The sequence below is a fragment of the Nestor notabilis genome, unplaced genomic scaffold (genome assembly GCF_000696875.1).
Source record: "Nestor notabilis isolate BGI_N333 unplaced genomic scaffold, ASM69687v1 scaffold15917, whole genome shotgun sequence".
NCBI lineage: Eukaryota > Metazoa > Chordata > Aves > Psittaciformes > Psittacidae > Nestor > Nestor notabilis.
In genome coordinates, this window is record NW_009938010.1 from 76,096 (window position 1) to 99,496 (window position 23,401).

At 42.6% G+C, this 23,401-nt stretch overlaps 1 protein-coding gene across 2 annotated transcripts; it reads left to right on the forward strand.

The window, feature by feature from the left end:
* The first annotated feature begins 1,301 nt into the window (after positions 1–1,301).
* Positions 1,302–2,476, forward strand: KCNE4 (potassium voltage-gated channel, Isk-related family, member 4). 2 transcript variants are annotated; one of them, XM_010019120.1, is made up of 2 exons: positions 1,302–1,353; positions 1,783–2,476. In XM_010019120.1, the coding sequence occupies exon 2, from the start codon at positions 1,797–1,799 to the stop codon at positions 2,286–2,288; it is 492 nt and encodes a 163-aa protein (XP_010017422.1). In that variant the 5' UTR covers positions 1,302–1,353; positions 1,783–1,796; the 3' UTR covers positions 2,289–2,476. The 2 variants fall into 2 exon arrangements, with proteins under 2 accessions (XP_010017422.1, XP_010017421.1); XM_010019119.1 differs by lacking the exon at positions 1,302–1,353 and having other exon boundaries at positions 1,797–2,288.
* Positions 2,477–23,401: the final 20,925 nt, after the last annotated feature.

Consider the following 23,401-nt stretch of genomic DNA (forward strand, 5'->3'; position numbering starts at 1 on the left):
GTAAAGAATCCACAAGTGATTGCAAGGGGAAAAAAAATCCCCAGACCTGCCGTTGGGAAACTCCAGCACCAGTCAACTACTTTCTGGAAGTGGAGTGTTCTGTTACATAAACATCCTTGAAGCTTTGCAGAAGGGGTGACATTCACATGTAGGGCCTGACTAATTGGGCTTTGTGTGTGAAGAACGGGGATGGAGAGGATAAGGAAGTGAAATCCCCAAGGTGCAAGCTGGGCCTCCTTCTTCCCATGGCCTGTGCTGCTGCTTACGTGTTGAAAAGGGGTCTTGCTACCTCCTGTACCACTGAGCTGATGACTGGGAACTCTGTGGGCCCTGCGACCCAGCCAGCATCCTCACTCTGCCCTCCCCAGCAGTTTGGGAGGCATCCTGCTCAGCCCAGGAGCCAGCTGCAGCAGTCTCCAGCAGCCCCTCAGAGACCATCCCTCTGCCCAGAAGCTGTTAACATCCCTTCATACTAAAACCTGCATTAACTCAGTGGTCCTGGTCTATTTATGCATAAGCAGCACACAGACCACATGGCTCTTGGCTGCTTTTACAGTGAGAACAGAGGAATGTCAACTTTAGGAGCTCTGAATTGCTCCCTGGAGGAGTCTGCACCATTTCTGTGATTATGTGGAGAACCAAAATCCTATAGTTACTGCTCCGATGGCAAAAGTTAGGTGTTCCCAGCACCCTTCCATTCAAAACTCACATGAGACCCAGGATGCAGTTCTCCACAGCCCTGCACCTTGTGGCAAAGTGGAGCTGCATCGTGAGCTAAAAGTCACCACTTTGTTTTGTACACGCTTTGTAAAACTTTGTCACTAGTTCCAGGCAAAGAAAATATCTTGTTTCCTCCACCATCTCTTAGGGACAACTATGTAGAGCAGCCATTTAAGTAATTTGATAGTGACTACTGTAAAATTCACATGTATATTTTGCTATATTTTATGACAAATGCAGAATGATGGTCTGCACGTTTTCCATTCTGTGTACTCAAAGTATATTCAGTGTAACAGGTCAGATTCAGCAATTGGGATGGCAGCGAAAAAGGACAGATTCACAAGCTCAAACAGCCAGTGCTGAACTGGTTAGGAAAGAGTAAAATCTGAATTCCCAACTCTTTTTCTTTTCACAGCTGTTAAGGGTTCAGTGGGTTGAACTGCAATCCTTCAAGTTCATCTGTTGACTCCAACACAAAACTATTATAAACTGTGCCTCTAAAACACGTGATGAAACATTTCTTGAGAGCTATTTATTCCAACTGCAGCAGAGGAAAGTTTTCAGAACACCCGGCATTTGGTAGAGGAAAGGTCTCTTGAGCTTTGCACAAAGAGGAATTATTTGCATACCAACGTAAGTTGCTTTTTGATTTTTTTTCCCCTGCACCATTGAATAAAATAATACTTTTAACTTTTCTTCCTTCTATGGTAACATGGTCAAGTAGCACAAAACTATGTTTCAATGCCTAGCACAGTATTTCTATATAGGTTTGTTTTTCTTAAATCATGTGGGTTGGGTGTTTTATAACAGCATAGAACTCTGATGTGATTTAATATTATGTATTTTCTTTTCTCTTATGTTTTCTGTATCTGAATAACAATTAATTCACTTGCAATAGTAATGCAGAGGTATCATAGACTGTAAGTTTCAATTAGGTGTGTGTTTTGCAAGTTTACAAATTACAGGTAGAAAGGAATAGACTGGGGTATCTTTTTTCAGATGTTTCTTTTACATCTTTGATGTCAAGTTTGACCTTACACATACATACACATTCTCCTCCAGGTGTTAGCTTTTCCATGCTGAAGATGGACCATGCAAACATGACCCAAGCCATGCTTGATGCTGAATCCCGCAACACAGACAAGAATAGCAGCAATGAGTATTTTTACATCCTGATCGTCATGTCTTTCTATGGGATCTTCCTGATAGGGATAATGCTCGGCTACATGAAATCCAAAAGAAAAGAGAAGAAGTCCAATTTGCTTCTGCTCTACAAAGACGAGGAGAGAGAATGGGGGGAAGCTGTGAAGCCTCTACCAACCATATCAGGGCTGAAATCTGTCCAGATCCCCATGATGTTGAACATGCTGCAGGAGAGCATGGTGCCATCCCTGTCCTGTGCCATCTGCTCAATGGAAGGCAGCAGTGTGAGCTCCGAATCTTCCTCCCCAGATGTGCACTTCACCATCCAGGAGGAAGTGCTGGATGCTGAACTGGGGGAAGTGTCAGAAACCCTCCTCAATGAGAGCAGCGAAGGATCTGCGGAAAACATCCACAAGAACTCCTAGCACTTGCAGGGCTCTCTTGATCAGCTGCAAAAGAGTGAGTGGAGCTCCCACTAAGAACTTTCAGTTCTACTTTCGTGCTCTCCAATGAACTCTGAACCAGGTGTCTGTGCCTCTGGGCCCAAGGTGTTCCTGAGAGCTGTCAGGACAAGGAAGCAGTGGTACTCAACTCCAAAGTGTAACTTGCACATAATTGGGATGCTTAATTTCATTTTTTCCATTATTATTTCTTACCATAAGAGCTAAGAACAAGGAGAATATATGTATTTTTTAACAAGGTAACTATTACTGGCATGTCTCTGCATATTTTGGAATTCTGCAAGTATCTGGGAAATGTTTCGGGAAGTTACCCTTAACGCAAGTGCCTGGTTGTTAAAGATGATGGATAATGCTTATTCACACAAAACTGAGATAGACTAGAAGTACTTTTACTGTGTTTTTTCCTATAACAAACCACAGCCAACAGGAGGTTTCCTCAGAGGCCTCAAAAGCTGAAAATTTGTCGATGCTGTAGTTGAAGGGAGATTGCACCATGGCTGGAAATTGACTTCAGGCACAGAAAGAATGAAAGAAAAAGATGAAAAGAAAAAAAGAAAATAAAAAAGGCATCAATTTCTAGGAGGTTTGTAAAGCCCAGTTTCATATCCATGCCACTATATCCATCTTTGCTTAAGTTGTACCTGTACTGGCTGGGTCAGGTTCACCAACTTCTGCTGCAATCCAGCCTTTGACCGAGTTTCTGGTAGGAAAAGTGGTTTTGTTTTTGGCTTTTGTATTTCTTAAAGATGTGTACATTTGATCACTAAAGGCATATATATATAAGTTAAAGAAGACATTAAAAGATCTTTGTTACAAGGTGTAAGATGTAGAAAGGCTTGAACAAATGCTGCTCTGTTACACCCCCTTGAAAAATAGGTGGAATTCAGAATAGAATTTAACCTAGCAAGGGAGAAATCCTGGCCCCACTGAAGTCATCAGCTGAGTCCTCCTGACTTCAGAGGACGTGTACAAGATTTTGTACTTCTCTGTTGGAGTGAAATCCTCCATTTGAGGTCAGTACAACTGTACCCCTTTACATTATTAAAGAATTGAGACTTTCTGCTCTATTTAAGCCAGTGTATATAATCATTGCATTTCTATTACATTTTTTTAACAGCTCGCATGTGACACATGCATTTCTATAAAGTCATTAGTAACTAGGTTTTAAAACCACCGCAAACTCTCCCTCCTAACTTAATGGTACTGTGATTTTTTTTTTCAAATGTTCATGAAATTAGTTACTAAATTATTGCACTGTTAAAAGAAGTAAGAATGAATAAACATAAAAATTAATATTTCACTTGTACCTTATATTTTATAATAACTTATTACAATGTTTGGATTAGTTCTGAAGCATGAGGGCTGAAGAGCCTGAATCTAAAGCTTTGTACAGCAAGCTGTTTGCAAAATGCCTGTGTGTATTTCCTGCGCTGGAATGGATCCGTGATTTACCCATTTGCCGTAGAGCTTGAGAGACAGCTTGAGAAATATGAATGCTGAACAGCAGAAACAAACTGAGACAAGATCCTGCTGTACTTCTGCTGTTTAGTAGGAAGAGCTCTGCTTTTGGCTTGGAGAGCTAATGTGATGTAGCCTGCAGAGATATCACTGTCTCTCTCTAAACACAGCAGAACAAAGGCTCCATTGTGCTCAGAAAGGGCCTGATTCGGTTCAGACTGAAGGCAGTGGGAGTTTTTCCATCGACTTCAGTGAACTTTGGATCAGACCATATAAAGCTTTTTGGTAGATTTATTCCAAAAGGGACTGTTTTAAGTTTGAAAGAAGCCAAATTAAGTTTGGCGCTTTGCCTGGAATCACTTGAATCCTGAAACTTTCCAAATGAGACTGACATGTGCAAGTTGTCACATTTTCCATTGCTTTCTCGTTCGTCCTTTTACTTTTGGTATAAATGTATTTGTGTCTGTAAAAAACCTGATGTACATAATTCCTAACGTTGAGTTGTATATAATTGTCTCATGTATTTAAAGTTTATTGTTTCTACTGGCACTAATTTTTATTTAAATAAAGAAACACGGTTCCTGGAAAAGTTGCCATGTTTGTTCACTGTGTCAAGTAGGTTTCCAGTAATGAGACTGGGCAAAATTTCTACAGGATCCTTAGCCTCTTTTTGAAATGATTCCTTGTGTTTGCAGCATCGTGGGCTGACCACAGGGCTGAGCCAGGTGCTCCAGATCTGCCTTGGGTCCGTGCTGGCTTCTTTGGGGCACTGGGCAATTTCTAAGTGCTCAGCTCCTGCCCATGTGCAGGCAGGGCTGCAGGGATACCCAGACTCCTTCTACAAAGAGCTGGGGGTGCTGGTGAGCTGTTGAGGAGGCTGACAAAGCTGACAAGCTTCTATGAAATCTTTCTTGTCACTTCTTTAGCCTCTTGACAAGCCTGCATTTTGAGTTTTGGTTTTAAATTTGCATTGGAGCAAATTGGGTGGGCTAGGGTTAAGGTTGTGGGCAAGTACCTGGCACAGATCTCTGTTCCCACTGGATTTCCAGTACTTGGCCGTGGTACATAGCTGGCTTTGTCACAAGCTTTGACCCTGTTCTGTCTATATCCAACATTAGGGAGAGGGGAGGTTTTGGGATTCTGGCTCACAATGCAGAGCAGAAGTGTTTAGAGGCAACTTTGCACTTCCATCAAGCTGTGGCAGTATGTACAGGGTCACAGGCACTGGCTGAGACCTACTTGCATGGTGTAATTTGAGGTTGTTTCAGAAATCAGGGTGCCATAAAATTGTATCTGCTTGCTTTCCCGCAAAAGCTGTTCCCCTGTGCTCTGCTCTCTTCGCTCACTCCCTAATAATAATTCTGGAGCCTATTCACAAGCTTCTATGGACCTAAAGCTACCCATCAACAAGGCTGTGTTTCCCTCCAGCAATGTAATCTCCCGGGACACCCACAGTGTCCTGGAATAACGGGTCAGTAATGTTGCATCTTCCACATTTACCCATGTTGCTGTATCAGTGTTTCAGTGTTTCCATTGCCACAATAATGAATCAAGAGACTTCTGACAGCACTGGTGATAAGAAGGAAAACCAGAACAAAATGTAAATTACAGCACTGCTTTATGGATCAAAAAGCTAGCTTATTCCAGTGGTTTCTTGCGTTAAATTGAGCTATAAAGAGAAACACTGTGTGCTTTGTGGTCTATTTACGCTGAAGTGAGCTAGTAAGTGTGAAAATGTGACCACCTTCTTGCAGACTGTGATGGAGCTATCCTTGGCCCATGGGATTCAAGAAAGCATGCATGATAGTTTGGTATGTATTTGTCTTTGTCCTGCAGCGTTTGTCTTTTTTCAAATTGGTATTCTGATGGCACCAGGGGAAAAAAAAGAGAAGCAAAAGTATATTTCAGCTGTAAGACTTAATTGGATGTGCAACTGAATGCAAGGATGCCTTGAAGACAGCCCAGTGACCCAGAACTACCAGGTAGTAGCTATCATTTCAAAATAAAAGAAGCATTGTTAATCTTGAAAAGCTACAGATGGAAGGAAGAAAATTTCCCCCTTTAAAGCTTGTTTCAAAATCTTTCTGACTGAGGAGTGAAAGGTAATAATTTTTTTATTATTTAAAAAAAGAAATGACAGACATTTCCAGTGTGCTTCAGTAACTGAGTTAAATCAGATCCAAAGCTAATAGGTCTTGGCTGAGGGCAATAATAATTGACTTGTAAAGGTCAGGAGCCTTGTGTGTGTTACAACTCATTGCAAAACTTCTCTCCACAGCTTGGCCCTCTCACAGTGGGTTCTCCTGGATCTGTCCCTTTTCCAGACATGCACCCACACCTACCTAAATAATCAAATAATTCTCACAGGATTGGAAAGGAAGGAAATGGATAAACTCTAACAGTAGTTTTGGTTTCTAAGTCCTCAGAGCATGGTGTTGGACAAGAATAGGTGTACTGCTCGAGGACAAGAAGCACACATGTCCCCAGCACGGACTGCACTTCTACCACGGCCGTTTCAACCAAGAGAAGATTAAACCACTTGCCTTTAATCTAAAAAACTTAAGACCCTACAAAGGTGTAAGGAGTCCCTGCCACATGATAGATGATCATTCTCAGAGGTGCTCAGAGTGGGGTGCAGGACAGTATGGCGGGTTACACCAGACATAATTGTGCCAGAGTTGGACCATGTCCTCCTGTGGTTGTCAACCTACCATGCTCATGTTATAATCTTTTTGGGTCTTGTTTTTCTAATGGTAAGATGATTTCTCCCTGCAGTCACAGTTGCATTTTAGATTTAAAATAAGAGTGTGTGATTCAAGAGGCATAAAACTTAATAAAATTGCTTAGGCTATTGTTTTTAAGTGCTGATCATATCTGCCTCTGTGTATTTGGTTGACTTGCTTTTGTCTTCATTCCATTTTCACACACCTCTGCAGTTCCTCCTGCATACAGCCAAAAATAGCTGTGAGATGAGTCACTTTCTTAATGTATTGACACTTTTGTATCCATCTCAACTGGGACAGAAAATTGTAAATAATACAAAATCAATAAGCACTAGTGTTTCTCAAAGCTTAATTTTGTTTCAGTTTGGGTTTGGGTATTAGGCCAGGTTAGACCGAGGCTTTTGCCATCTGAATAAGTGACTAGAAGAAGGATAATAAGAGCTATTGAACGGTTCAATACAGGCTACGTTCCCATCTCTCTCCCTGGCTAATCTGTTTAACTGTCCTGTGTTTCACTTGATTATTAGATGATGTTACTTATATTCCCGTCTGTGAGAATATGATGTGTTCTTGATAGATATGAAATGCCCGTGATTCTTAGAGGAAAGATACAGTAGAAATACAAAGCTTTTGCCCACCTAGGAACAACAAACTCTTTTGCCTTCCTTATTACTATTAGGCACTAGAGTAGCCACTGGCAACAAATCACAATTGTTAGCATCTGTGACTATCTGTAAGAATACAGCTCATCCCACTCGACCTCCTCAGGTCAGCAGAAACCATGTAACAGGACCTTTTTTCTTGGTTGATATGAGAGAGGAGGTGATGAGGAGCAGGACAGTAGCTCTGTGATGTGGGAGACTAAACTGAGTTACCTCTTTTGCTCCAGGTTCAATGTGATACTCTGGAAAATTATTTGCTTTGGCTAACACTCTCATTTATAAACTACAAAGAAAAGCACATCTTCACTGCCTAAGGCTGATGTGAGAACTTCAGGGTGCTGAGCTCTAACAGAAAGTGCAAAAAGGCAGATGAGTTGTTACTCTTTGTACTTGGAGAAGGAACCACAAAATTAAAAGGTCTTCTGGTGTGAACTCCAGCTGTTTAGTCATGGCCAGTACGTGATGCCTCCATCCCCTGCAGTTTACCTATGAATGTTGGGCCTGGAGCAATCCTGCTGTGGTGCTTGTTCCCAGCCTAGCCCTCCCTGGAGCAACTGTGTCTCATTCCAGCAATGAAAATGTTAGCTGAACAGTGCAGGCGAGAGGTGAGCACACAATGTTCGCAAGGGGTTTTTAATTCCATCCTAGTGAATACTAAGCAGACCGGTCTTCCTTTCTCTTCAGGAGGAAATATAAACTGTGCACCTCTAAGGATGTATATCCCCCTTCCATCTCTTCCAAACATGATAAACTGATCAAGCAATGTTTCCTGTACGAGAAGAGAGGAAAGAAAAAGTGTTGCTGCTACTATTTTTTAATAATAGTTATATGTAGTAGCAGACAGACTGCCCTTGACTGTTACAGAGACAAGCCTCAGGGTGCCTATTTCAAGGCATTAATGGAACCCTATCTCATCATTTTCCTTACAAATACCTGATGCTACAAAATAAGCCCTTGCTATTGATGACCTTAGCAGCAACAGCAGGCTAATGAGTGTCAGTAATTGCTTTCCAGTGTGCTAGAACTGTGCTTCTGCCATACTGAGAGGCAGGGAATGCTCTTGAAGCTTGTAGAAGCATGGAGCAGTGCTGGGACTGCTGAAAGCCTGAGCACCACTGGGATATTTCTCCAGATGTGACTTTCCACACCCAGCACTGTATGAGAGCACTGTGGGAAGTCTGGGGCTGTGTACTCATCATGTGTATACATGTCATTTTTGATATGTTGCACAGGATTTTACACCAAAGGATGCTGTTGATTTTGGTTAGAAGGGTGAGTATTATCTAAGAAATGACAGCAAGACACGTGGGTGATGTGATGGTAGCACCTACCTCTACTTATAGAGGAACTGTTTGTTGTGCTTTCACCAAAGCAAACAGCAGCAAAGGCTCTGTTGCTTGGGGTCTAGTGGTTCAGTGTTAAACGTAATTCACTTTGGTCACATCTAATTAGCTACTCTTTGGCCAGGATGTGTATTTCAGATGTATTCTCACTGTCATTTTTTTTTTTCTCCTATATGCATCAAGAACGAAACACCAGATGAAAAGGATTGTGCAGCGTGTCTCTACGGGGAGCATCATTAAGGAGGTGCAAATGGCTGCTGACAGAGCTAGCCATCATCCCTGGTCAGTTTCAAGCAAAAATGTTGCCTTAGGGCTGGCTGCTCAAGGTTTTTACTGCTGCAGGTGATCTGTAGATACTGTGCTTAGTGTTTGGGTGGATATTTACATACTTAGTTACGCATTACTATTATAATAAGACTCATGAAAGACATTCGAAATTTCACAGGATTGTTACTGTCAGTGAAAAGAATTCTTTCCACAGCTTCTCTTCTATGACTTTTAGTTTGTCTCGTGAAGTACTATCATCAAGAACAATGAGAACATAATATTCAGAAGACAACATATTCATATAGAATAGGCAGAGCTTTGGGATTAAAAGTGTCCTGTATAGGAATATTTGTGAGATACATGCGTGCCAGGGAAGGATCGCAGACCCAGGAATTTCGAGTAAAAGTACTAGACTCTTTGAATCCTTGTATTTATGATGTCTAGACAAACAGTGAATTTTCCCTCATTTTTCTGTTGAGGGTTATGCTAGTCTGAAGTGGGTGAGTACAATAAATGGACTTCTATCTGTATATATGTTCCTGATGTGCCTATTTTTTCCCCCCTCACTACCATTTTTCTAAAGAACTGTAGCTCAGGGAATTTATTTTTTAAGGTCTCTCTTTATCTTCTTTTTCTTTTCTGCATAAAACACACAGCTTAGGGCATGTAAGTCAGGTTGAACATGACTTTTTCTATTTCTTGGCACTTTCTAATGCTGACTGCTACCATCTCTTTTGAGCAGCGCAGTACGTGCTTTCCTAACAGCTATTCACACTGGCATGGTTAACATCAATTTTATAGGGGCCTGGAAGTGCAAAGGATTGTGTTAATTTTTCCTGTTATAAAGTGGGGTACAGAATTCGTTACTTCTGCTGTGGGTCAACAGTTCAAATGCAAACCCAGGACATGACTTCCCAAGCTTGGCATGGGGATTTGATGGCTTTTGCGACACTGATTCTGTGGCACTGGTACCCATGGCACAGCAAAAGGAGGAAGTTTGAAGACAAAGAGGGGACATTTTATGCTTTAGTCTGCAAAAGTAGCAGCAAGTAAATTAGGTGACATGAGTTAGCTACTGAGATTGCTGGCTGGCTGGAAACCAGTGGAGCCCACTCATCACTGACCTCCAGGCGAGGTCTAGTGGGAGCAGTGATGAGCACTGACTCTCTCCAGCTGGTATCTACCTGCTCACCAATGCACAATCCCAGCTTGCACCACTCACAAAAGGCTCCTGGGCCATCAAGGTGGAACATACAGGGGGTGACTGGCTCTTCTCTTATGCTGACCCTGATTTCTTCTCACAAATGTTACAGGCAAACTGGCGTCAGAGTTTGGTGAGGAGAAAGTCAGGCTCCAGGTAGGATTTGGGGAGATAACCCTGCATGCCCCCACCCCTCCAAGCCAGGAAGCTGTCTCTCAAAAACAATGTCACTCCCTTTCACTTTTTTCTTTTCATTCCCTCTGGGCTCTGGAAACACGCACTTTATTGCTACACAGCAACTTCCCTGAACTCTATCCGGAAGATTAATGGCTTATTGAAAAACAGGCAGGATTTAGATTGTCATCAAGAGACCCATAAAAGTAAGCATGTAAAAAGTGTTATGGAAACAGAGCGTGGCCCCTTGGAGTTTTCAAGGGTGGAAGCTGAGCTATACACATGCCCTGCATCCAGCTCCTGCACCCCTTTGCTGGGAGCAAAAGTGGAAGGACAGTGGGAGTCATTATCTGTCCTGGAAATTAACGAGTCCCTTGTGATGTAATTTGCTTTAAGAGCACCTTTGCATACAAGCTGATATGTTTTCCAGGCTAGCTGTTGCTTTCTTTGTGTGTGTGTGTGTGTGTGTGTGTGCATCTTTTACGTCACTGGGAACACATTAATGGCCGTCAGGAACATTTCTTTTGGAACCCTCTCAGATATCCCTAGTGATCCAATTTGAAGCATTGCCTGGAAAGTGATTAACTCCTCTCTTTGGTCTATAAGGGATAAGATTACACAAATCTGCTCCGCTGCTTCAGGCCACAGCCAGCTCATTCCTGTAGACATCCTCATGTTCCTCTCCAGGGACCTGTGCTCTTAGGGAGTCCTGCACGTAAGCTATTGTTGCATCTGAAGGCCAAACTCTTCCATTTAAGCATGAGTCCAGAAAAGTGGCTGTGCTGCAAAGCTCTAGGGGAAGACAGGGGTGCAAACAGTCAGCTGAGCAGTGACACAGTGAACACAGCACCCTGCTCTACCATCAGCCACCTCCTTCAGCCTTTTTCCCCCCTGCTCTCCTGATCTTTTTCACAAGATTCGTTATTGGTGAGATTTTTCGCATGTGGAAATAATGACTTCATATGTACCCAAGCGCTATGAGTTTAGCTATGCAGCTAACATGCACAATTACTGTCCTTGTTCTCCTAATTACTGAAAATTGTCTGAAGTTCACTATTTCCTTGTGCAGTTGTGGGAGCTGCACGTTAAAGCACAGACAGAGCTGAAATATGAATTGTTAGAGGTGTAATGCCACAGACTGCTTGTTTAGGAGTGGGTTTCTTTGGTTAGGGGTTTAAAATAGAAGCTCTGAAGATTTGTTAGGACAGCTCATCCTTGCACACATAACTGTTCACTCCATTACCTTCAATCCAACATCTTCCCCACAGTACTCCAGTTTCCATGGGCTTTCCCGCCCTCCCCAGCACCATGGGTCTTTCTGTATATAAAAGTAGAAGTAAAAGTAGAGTAGTAAAATAAAACCTATTTCTTCAGCTTTGTATACTTCTTGTCAACCTGGTAAACGAGCAAGTTTGCTTTTGGTCTGTCTCGCTGGAGGGCGTTCCTGTATGAATGGCCCCGAAAAAGCCCCAGTAGCCCTGGACCTCCACAGTGTTTCAGGCATACTGGTGGGGTCTCCTCACACTGAACCTATGTTTCTTTGGCCAGTTTCCACCAGATTCCTTGCCTTCAGTCCCAGATGTCCCTGAGAGTGGGTTAAGCTGCAGCCTGCCTTTAACCTGCCTTTCACAGATGCTTTTATTTGCACTTTTCTCCCCATGGAGACCTGGCTCAGCAGCATAGAGATTGGGCCACCTGACACCAGAGGTCTGCCCCATGTGGGGTGGGCTGGGGGCCCTGCAGTGACCCAACATCCCTTTCCACCTGCCATGGGGGCTGATTTTGTCAGGGATGAATAAAACCATCACAGGCACGTGTCACGGCCATGCGGTTGCCTTCACACAGTGTTTCCACACAGCTTGCCAGCTGTTTTGTTTACATGCATTGAGTGACTGGAAGATATTGAAAAACTCTCAATTGCACTGATTGACTCTCAGAAAAAACTACCAAGTGATAAAAGCCATAAAATTAGAATTGCTGCCTCTGAGCAAGGGTAGCAAGAGGCATGCAGAAGTTCCACGGACAACCTCTGTTTTTGTGGGCTGGAGCCTGAACCAATGGGTTTTCTGTCCCACAGCAGCCCAACATTTCCACGTGAGACCATTTGCACTGGGGAAGCCCAGGATCGGTGGTGTGCCCAAGACCGTGATGAAGGGCAGTGACAGAAGCCTCCCCATGGGGCTGAGGGAAGGTCCTGCCTGGCCAGACTGGGGTGGAGGGCACCATGCAGGCCCACCAGCTGCCATGCTCACAAGATGAATAGCAAACCCTGTGATTTTCTCCATAATTTCACCTCTTGGGTGCCGTTGCTCACGTCTTTATACTTTTTCATACCCCCTGAGGCTCTTCATTATTCCCCAGCAGCAGCAGCACGGTACACTTTATTGCTTAATTACATATCCCTGGCCTGAGTAATGTCTATGGTTGCTATGCTTGTCAAGCCCTATTAACTGATAACATTCACCTTCCAGCTCTGAAAAGCCTACTGAAATGGATATCCAATGGGTATTTCATCTTTTGCTGCGTCAAATAGCCCTGACGTCTAGTCCTCCTTTACAAAGTTCCTTTTTGACAGATAAAAATGAACGCGGAGGAGCTTGGTGAGTGACTCCCTCTGTTACTGGGGTTGTACTGCCTGGTGGCTGTGCCCTTGGGGTGAAGGAGGGATGCGGCCAGTCTTTTGTGGTGATGGTGGTCACAGCTGTGGTCTCAATCAAAAAGAAATTCTTTCCCACAGACTGAGGTCTGCTTCAGCTTTGCTTTGGTGATATTTGTGAAACCTCTACCTAATTAGGTGCCCTTTCATTTTGCTTCTTTTCTGAGGATGATACCATGTCTTCCTCTTTTCTCAGGAGTTTTAGTATTTCCAGTGACTTATGAAAAGGGCAATTCTCTCAGGCATTTTGTGACCTTTAATTTGACACCGACAATCAAGAATGTTGTTCTTGAAGATTACTCTGGTCAATTTGTCTCCTGTAATCTCCACAGTGTCAATTTTGTGATGATGGTCACTCTAGAAAAGCAGACTACAGCTTTCTAAGTGTGGACTCAGGAAGCCCACAGGGAGTTCCTTTCTGTCCAAGCTGTATAAAAAGAAAACCTTACCTTCTTAAGCTTACTGTTTAATATCTATAGTGAGGAACCTCAAATGAGCTCCCTTGCCTGCAAAATCAGAAGAAAAAGCTCTGATGAATAGTGAGTTTGTTGGGAAAACTGTATTTAGGTCATCCCAAAACTATTTATGAATTCAGGTTAAATTCTCTAACCAGTACTCCTGGGATTTCATTTTTTTTCTGGGAGTGGATTTTTATTCACACTCATTTTTCCCTTTTACTTAACTCAGGGGTTAATGCATTTGCCCAGAAACTGGGAATCCCTCAGCCAGTTCCAGTCTATTCTTGGGTGGAGGTGGATTACCAAATTACCAGCACTTTTGAGTGTTTTAGGAAGAAAGGGCAGTACACCCACAGCTGGATCTGTGTCCCCACAGTATAGAATGTGTATTTTCTGAGCCAGAGAAAAAGAAATCACAAATGCTTTCTAGCCCAATGGTTAGCAAATACACAGAGTCATGAATATATTGGATTTCAGTTCCTGCTCCATTGATTGTAACTTGTATAAAACAAAAACATCAGGGCATTGTAAGATTTGGCTGTCCTGTAGCTTGGCAGCCTTAGTGCTCTCGTATGAGATGTGGATTCCCTCAGGGCCTGGGTAGAAATCAGCCTGAACCCATTGCATCTTGGACAACCAGGGAACTGAATACCCTGTCCTCTTTCTTCTTTTGCTGTTTATAAGAAGCAAATGTTTTGTTGTAACAACTGCGTTTCAAGTCAAAGCCATGTTAGTTTTGCTACTTTGGTGAGGAAACATTGGCTTATTTAGATTTCTAAATAATCTCTTTGACTAAAAGCAGTTACTCTCATTTATCTGTCAAGGTGGGGACTCTTTTCCTAGCAGCTAAAGGAAGGTAGTCAAAAAAGCAGTTCAACTCACAGAGCTTGTAGTTTAGGAGAGGAGATGCCGTAAACAGGGAGATGGGACAAAGTAATCTGGTGTGTGACATGGGTCATGTAGGCAGCGGACTCTAGGCAGGTATTGGTCATGTGGTGATTTGAAAACAACCTGCAGACAGTAACTGGATCTCACTCACTGCTTCAATGTGCTCATTAAAGATGCTGCTGCTACAATTTTTTCTAGTGCAAGGATAAGGGAAATATTCTGCTCATGTGACAGAAAGAACCATTTGACCTCTTTTCCTCTCGGTCTGACCCATGTATAGAAGAAAAGGTGGGGCTAGGCTGACATTTATTTTTCTGAGAAGAAACCAGCATGTCCTTAAATTGTTCTTTGGGTTTTTCCATTTGATTTTATAAACGACATGTTATTTTACTGTACCCTTAACTGGAAACAGACCTAAAAGCTTTGATGAGAATATGTCCTGTCTTTTTCTTAGTAGCTGCTAGTACTGGGGAAGGTGCAATGGCCAAAGTGTCAGGGGAAAAGTCATACGAAACACCAACTGTTAAGCACAGGCTTTTGGACGAGTTTGCTCCCAATGGTCCCTGCAATTTTGCTCATTTCCTTATATATCTGTTTTTACCGGGAAGTCAGGAAGAATGAAAATACTGGGCACAACCTATAAGAAGGCTTGACTTTCAGATGCACCTCTACAGGTTGCTCTAGTTAGCTAATGGGGCCAGCTAACAGTGCTGCAGTAACATCTTTTTTCCCCTTTTCAATCTGATCCAGGCTGCCCATGACAGGTGTAATAAAGACTGAATGGAAACTTCACAAGCAGATTTTAAGAGGCTTGTTGCATCTCTGCATGGTCTGCCTGTCCACTGTCATACTGAAGGAAGAGGCAGAATGGCCCAGAACACGCTGGCAAAGAAAACAGGACACTATATGGCGGGTTATATACTCTGCATCCCTATATGAAGGACAAAGATCCTCAGTCTCATCGTGGGATAGAAAGGAAGACACTGGTCTGAGCTGCCAGATCTGGAAAGAAGATTGAGCACCTATGACCTGTGAGGAGGTGGATCCCATGGCTGTCAATTGGTGATGGGGCATAACACAAAAGCGGAAGTGTGAGAGAAATAGTTAGGAAATCTGCTCTCATTTTACAACATGCTGCCTCATTTTGAGCTCTCCTATACAAGCTCTGACCCCTTATAGCCTGATGAAGCTGGAGTGATCAGAACAAAAAGGGGTCTTCTCATGCTGATGAAAATGTGTGCACATGGGTGTCTGCCTGACTTTTGCATAGCGATTTGCAATTGCAATTTTGCATAACAATTGGTATCTACTGTCTGCCACCTCAGGTTTGTTGCAGGTTAATGCTTAGACATTGAAATCTAATTCCTGTGTATGTTAGGATGTGCTGATGTTTAAAGGGAAACATAATATTCTGGCTTTGCATCTGTAAATGAATGTGTGGCTTTCTTTAGTTGCTGGTTGACAGAGAGAATGCAGGAGCCAGGATAATCAGTAGTTCCAGGATTTCTCTGTAAACAGATACAAGCAAGAGAAAAGAAGCAGCTTGCACTGGAGATATTCTCATAAATGCAAAGCCTTATGAGCTGTCAGACCACTAAGAGTCCCCAGTCCTATGGCACTGCAGAAGCGTCAGTAAATGCATTTACCTGCTAGCACTGTGTAGCTAATATTCCTGTGTGATTAAAAGTACAAACCCTGTTGGACAAGTCATTTACACATGCAGCACAAAGATTGCACAGGGCTTTTTTTTAATTCAGGTGAAGCCTAGAACAACGAGCTAGTCACAGCGGTATTTTGATGGGATCAGCCTCAACAGAAGAGTTTAACTAAGACACATGGCTCAGAAAAAATGTCAGCGGGTGAGATCCTTTTTGTGTTTCCCCTTCCAGAGGCTACAACAGCTTTTCTCTCTCCAGGGCCTTCCATTCAGCCTCTGAGAGCCTTCCCTAACACCCTCAGGGCAGCCCTAGCTGGGACCACCAGATCACGGACAGCTCTGGGCCAGGCTGTGGGTGCTGGGTGCTGGACTCGGGCCCTGGGACAGTACTGTAGGTTTGTCCCTATGGTATGCTCAGGGACTGATGGTCCCAACCTGGGCTGTGAAGGAGTTCCTGGGTCATGGATGCAGGTGTGGGTGAGGCCCCAGGTGAGGCTGCTGAGGGCATTGATGGCTAATTAGTGCCCTCAGAGGTTTAAGATATCCTCCCAGAGCTTTCCTGTTTGCTTTCAGAAGATGGAAGGGAGGAAGGTGTTACCTTATGTACTGCTTCTGTGGCTGGAAGGTATGTTTTCAGTTCTTTCTTGTGTCTTTTGCAAGTTTGTTTTATCTTATGTAGACTGGAGTATCATGTTGCAGTAAGAAAGAAGTCAGGCTCTTCTGCAGAAATCTTTGAGAGTGGTGACAGGTATTGCGGTACCTTAGCAGGTAATAACCTGCTTCTGTGGGACAAAAGCTTTGCAGATTCATAGTCCTGCTCAGCTTTAGGGATGTTTGTCTGTAGAGGTCTGTGAGACATAAGGAAAACATACCTTTGCTCTTGTGGACTGCTCAGAGGGAGTGGAATGAGTTATCCCAGTATCTTCTTTAGGGTGGGTCAAGTCTAGGAGACTGTGGAACTTGGATTCCGCTGCTGGTTCGTCTGGGGTGGCTTGGAAGTCTCTGGTGCTTTGCATGCCAGTATGTTCTTTGTGCTACAAACCCATGGTCTGAAACTGTGATATGACTCACCACATCCAAGAGCTGCATTCAGCTGTTTGTTCCACATTTGCTGAGTGACCTATGGACAAGAGTGTGGGAGTGTTATGTGGTGTGTAGCCCCAGCTGTGCCCAGTTCACAGAGGATGTGTGCATGTGGGATGCATTTGCTTGAGAGCCGCCGGGTGTGTTAGCAGGAAGAGCCCATGCTTTTGAGCTGTGTGGCTCACTGCTTCAACCCTTGATTTGGCCAACGTGTTCCAGGTGGTGCACTTAGATCTCTGAGGCTTGCTTCAGCTGAGCAATGAAGCGTAGGGACTTGTGTATATCACAGCACAGGCACAATAATCCTGCTGCTATAACTGCACTAGGTTAACTCCAGCTTCCAGAAGTCTAAGAGAAACCTTAGTGGGGAGTGGGGTTGTGATGGTTTTGTTTGTTTGTGGCTTTTTGGAGAGCCAGAAAGACATGCAAACTCAGTGACAGGAGCTCCTTTTCTCTGACAGTCCCTGCTCTCATCATTAGACCTGGACAGAGGCTATGTGCATAAGTTTTTCACTAGTCTTTAAAAGGACACCAAATGTTCTAAGCATAAAAGTATAAGCAGAAAGGTTTTACAGTTGGATTTTGGATTCTTTGGTAGATTTGGCTTATATGTTTGTATATGCATGCATGTGCACTGATCTCTACCTATTTATGGTCATGTGGGGCAAGAACAAAACTTCTGATAGCAGGGATGGTTATACCAAAAAGCTGAAGGGTGACCTGAGAAGTAAGGTGGCAACTTAGATATGCTGCTTTGTTCTGGTGTTTCATATGGAACATCAACATCCATGAGAATGGTGGTTCTGTGGCAGAGCATAGATTTCTTGAGTCTCTAGAATGTGCTGACTCTGGGAGATGCCAGAAGCAAAAGTCTTCTGGAGCACAATGAGCAGAGACACCAAGATGTGACAAACTGAAGGTGGAAAGAATGCATAGCTTTATTTTTCATGTATATGTTCCTTGGAAGCTATGGGGTGTTTTAATGGGTCCTTCCTGTTGCTTTGCTTCTCAGGCTTTTGTGTTGATGTCTCGGGGCAGCAGCCCCCACCTGGAACTGGAAGGAGAAATTGCAAAGAACTGTCATAATCAGTGGATTGGCCTTTGGGCACTCTCTTTATAAAAGATAAATGAAAAGTTCCCTGGAAAAGAATTTTCAAGGCATAATTATTACCTGGGGATCTGCCTGTGAAAAGCTATGTGTAGGCAGAGACCAAGTCTAGGGATCTATTGAATTACTGGCAAAAAAGGCTCAAGGAAATGTGGAAATTCACTAAAAAAAAAAAAAAAACCAAACCCAAAGCTATTTTTCATCAGAAGTCATGAAAAGGGCTTATTCTGCTCAAAGTTCAAATTGCCTTGCTTTTTATTTGTTGTTCATGTTGCCATAGCACTGGAGCAGTATGTGGAGGTAAAAGAAGCATGCAGTACTGCCCTCGCTGATGTGAGCGAGTACAGTGCCACCACACTCCCCTTGAGTACCTGCAGATGGGAGAGCTGCTACTTCATGCGGGTACAAGCTGGTATCAAGGTGTGCTAGTGCTGATTTAGTAGAACTGACTGCTGCTGTTGTAACCTCCCTGTCCCTTTCACTGTGTAATGACAGCACGGCCCTGGCTGGTATTTTGTCCCTGTCTGAAGTAGATGCCACTGCTTGCAGTCTGGGAAACTACTGCTTCTCACAGAGGCCAGGTGCTATGCAGGTCCTGGTGCTCCTCCTGACTTTTACTCATAGTTTTCCTCTCATTTTAAGGCACTGCATAGTTTCTGGGAACCATAATTGCAGCTGAAATCCCACTTTGCTAGGGGCACATTCCCTGGTTTTATGCTTGTAATCAGATTTTAGAAAGGTTTGACGTTATTAAACTGACTGCTGTGGTCTGGCTGAGAAAGGTGCTGAGCAACAAATATCAAGATGCTGAGGGACTATTTTGGGCACATTTTCTGTGCTTCCCTTGTTTTTATTTTCTTCCACAAGCATCCATTAGAGGGTATTCTTAGAGATACTGTACTAGATGCCTTTTCTGGTCTATCAGGTAATAGCTATTTTTAGCATTCTAAGTTTACAGGCACATCCAGGGGGTGAAAAAACAACTTATGCAGAGAAAGATTATTATTAAAATATTTACAAGAATGGATCAAGTATTGTGTTACTGATGATGTAAGCTGCTAAATTTTCTTCTATAATCATGTTATAGTATGACACTGGACTTTAAAGGGATTATTCTGCACTAGTGCAGTTTGCATCCTTCTATTCTGCAGAAGTGGAAGGAAACTTTTATTCTTCGTGTTGTACTATAAAGCTGAGCAAAAACTGGTGGCTGAAATTCATGAGCTGATCTGAATGGAAACGCACAGAATGAGCGACCTTTGCATCACTCTCAAAAACGTTAAAGGTTCAGCACATGCGAGGCAGTAAAATTATATCTCCATGAGAAGAAAGTATCTTGTGCAAGCACTGCTGTGCATGAGCCAGAGACTTGCAAGCTCTACTGGCTGTGCAAATGGATGCTTATGTGAATAAGCCATGACTTGCAAGTTTGACCTTTCACAGGTGTGCAGAAATGCAGGTGCAATGAAAAACAAGTCATGGGGAGAAAAAAATCTAGTCACACTTGTAGTGCAAGCAGGTGGTCTGAGATGCTGCTAGAGTTTAGCCCACTGGTAGGCTTGTGGATAAAGGTGTTTTAGATAAAGAACTTAAAAAGTGGGAAGAGTGCTGTCTGAATTAAGAACTGATTTTTAGCTTCACCATATTATGAAGATCATCTAAAATGTTAAGTTCATTTTCAGTCCCTTGTTTCCAAAAGGAATGCGGTTCCTTGTGATATGCCACCTTCAAAAGTAGGTCACTTCCTAGAGATGCCAGTGATAAGCAGTTGCCGAAGCTTATTGACCTCAGTGTGATTGAAATCACTGCTTAAAAGTGAGGAGGATTGTTTGGGTTTGTGTATCACATGTGCATGTGAATAAATGACCTAGATATCTATCTTTGATATATAAGGGTTTTACATCACTACAGTTAAAACTTTCAGGTCTGTTTAAGGACAGAATTTAAGGAGCTCTGTCTCCACAAAGATTCTGAAATTACTGGTCAGGTTATTTTTAGAAGATCTTGGCTTGCTCAGATTACCATAGCAATGAATACTACTGAAATCTGCCCTTGGTCACAATTTTCATGTTGTCTGGGTCTGTTTGCCAAGTGCTTGGTATGTCCTGGCACCACTGCAAACCATGTCATGCTGAGACAGTTTCTGTGTGGTCTTCTGGGAAGGCTCTCCGGTGAGCAAAGAGGTTGAATTTATGTGGCCATGACATCCAAGCTCTGAATAACTCCAACAGTTTATTTTTCTGTGGGTATAAATGGTGCCAAACGAGCAGGATGCACTGACTGTGCTATGTAAGCACAAGGTAGAAACAGGGAAGGGCTACTCAAAATGGTATTCCCTAATAGTAGCTTATGCTATAGGTCCCTGATGTACTGGTTTAGTACTTCTGAAACTACTCCAAAGCCAGTGTTTGTGAAATTGCTCTGCTTGTGTGCAGCAGTCCTGAAAAATTCTATTTGCTGGGCCTGAAAAGAGTGGCTCTGATCGATATGTGCATCTGACAAGGACCAAGTTTTTCTGTTCTTGTGGGTGGGGTCACTGCGTGTAAGTAACAAAGCAGGCACTTCAGGCATTCAGTGCTTGAGGAGAGTAATAGGGCTCACTCCCTGCACTGAAATATACCTTTCTCACTTGTCAGGTATATACGACTCTGGATGCCAGATACTCTCTTAAAATGTCTCTAGTATTCTCCATAAATAGATGGCATTGAAAGTCCAGATCTATGAAGTGCAAGGATGATGTTGAGAGAATGACTCTCTTGGTTTCCTGATGCTTTTCTTTCGCCAATGATAGGGAACACTAATATGCATTTTCTGCAATCCTATCAGGTCATTAAAAATGTAGTTGTAAGCATTCTGATTTAATCCCAGAGCACTCTGAATTTGAATTCCAGTTTGCTAAAGCTCCTTACACTTCTGTTGTTTCTTCTCTGACTATGCAAAAATCTTTCAGTTAATTTTATTCCTAATAATGGCCCACATGGCCTAATTGTGCAGTCACATAGTAGACTACATATACATAGATTTTTATGTCCTGCTGACCTGTGTAATGTGATTTGTTCATCCTGGGACAAAGCTGCACTTCTGGTATATTTTATGGTTATAATTTAAAGATTTTTGTAGTTTATGCCTGACTTTTTCTTACCTGGAAATTCTGAGCAAAAATAACAAAATACACCAGCACCTTTATCCTTTAGAGTGCAAAAGAAGCATGTGTTAATAGGTGCAGAGGTGCTGCTGCCTTATCTCATTGGCAGAGATGCTGCTTTTAGGACTGCTAGTTCCTGTTGCCCTTTAAAATTGAACTGTCTCTGCAAACATGTTTTTCTCCTATTGTATTATGACTCAGACTTGATTAAATGTCTAAAAAAACCATCTAGATCACCTAAGTCAATCCAGACTGATTGTAGGTGTTTAAATGCCTAAACTATAAAAAATTCAACAGGAATTAAGCACACTAATATATTTGAAGGTCTGAGTCTTAGTGCTAATGAAAGGAGCTAGATGGTGCTTTTTTTTTATCTCCAGGTTAGAATATAAAGGTATTTTGAGTTTTTCCTTGCTTGCTCAGTTCCTGACTGCTGGTTTCCTAAGGGAGGGAATACACACTGCTAATGCAACAGTCTCATCATGCATTCCCTGCTGACTAGTCTCTGTAGAGCTGTAAGATGGCAGCTCTTCAGGTTGTTGCAATGCTTGTGGAGTCAAATTTGAGCCTTCTGTTCACCAGCCCTAGTACCTGAGCACAATGAGAAGGAGGAAGTCTGATTGGTTGTTGTACTCTGTGCTCCATGGTGGTTGTCTTTTACAGCCCTTCTGATAAAGGAGGTGGATTCTGCTTGTAGATGGGATGTTGGTTAGTGTGGAGTTGCTTTAGCTCTGGGTTTTGTGAACTCTCTTATGAAGCAATTTACTTGGGGCTCTAGGTTTTAGAAACCCACCAGGGAAGACAATGAGAGTGTATGAAATAGGGGAGAAGATGGTGCTTTTTAAGAAGCAGTGATTTAAAAGAAGCTGAGGATGGTAAATACTTTTAGCATATGTACATGCCTGATAGGATGGAATATTCAGTGATATTCATTTTTAAAGACCCTTTTTCTTCTCATAAACTGTCTGGCTCCCTTTCCCTTGGAGCTCTCAGTGTTTACTGTTTGAACAGATGATGTGGGTAAGATCAAATTCAACCTGACAAAATAAGTCAGACGATGTGAAATCCTCCCTTTCCCAGCCTCCCCTGTGTGCAAACAAATGTCATTTCACCTTAGTAGAAGTTGCTTCACTAAGGGTTGAGGCTTCTAGATTTAGTGAAATCACGCGGTTTTCTGCATGTGGAGATAGCTTTGTTGGGGTTTGTTTTGTGTGTGGGGGTTTTTTGTTGGGGGTTTTGTCTTGTGGTTTTTTTTTTTTTTTTTGTTTGTTTGTTTTTTTTTTTTTCTCTTATCCTTAAGGTGATGATTAAAAAGGGATTATTTGGTGCTGGGAACTCATTTTTTTCCTGCCCTTCCTGGCAGTCACCTTTCTCTGAAGACTCGGCATTAGTGGCCATGGAAGTAGGCAGATGGGCAGTGCTTGAAAGTGGTTTTGCTTTGTGCAGGGATACTATGACACCTGGAGAAGAAATATGTAGGCTAAGGGACAAACCACACTTAAAATTTCGAGCTTTTGTTGTTTCTAGGTACTTAACTATTACCTGTTAGCTAAGGTGTCCTCATTAGCTTGTTTTAATGTTTTTTTTCCTTGGTGTCATACAAAGACAGAGCTAAAGGCTGTGCTTGTCCAGGAGGGGCATGGTAGCTACCAGAGTCAGTAACTAAAACATCAGTACTAGTAAGTGACTAAACATCAGTTAAATGACAGCTAAAACACTGAACAAGAGAGTGTGGGTTGGGAAAATGGGAGCTCTTAAGGGGAACTGTTCCATTAATTAAAACTCTGCAATAAGCATAATTATTTTTCTGGTTGTTGGTTCATTCTATCCAAACCCTATGACTAAGCAAGAGAAACAATCTAACGATGAGTCTGTAAGCAGAAAGAACTTAAATGAAAAATAAGGGGAGGTGGAAAGAACAGGGTGTAAGGAAAAAAAGGATGCCTGTGGGAACTGAGCTAATGTTTTTTCCCCTTGTCTGAAATAACCATTATATAGTCTTACAAACTTTGCTTTCTTATAATAAGATATTTGTTACAACATAAACTTAGATTCGAAAATGTGTGGTCTTTGGCTTTGCCACATTGTTTTAGGTAACTCAACATTTAAACTTAGCACCCTTTTAAAACCTCACCACAAGGACAAACCAGTTTGTTGTTTTCTTACTTTTGGGGAAGATACTGCATCCTGTCTGTCCTGTACTTTCCCCAGCCCCAGGGAATGTGATCCTACTAGGTATTGCTTATAGAGAAAT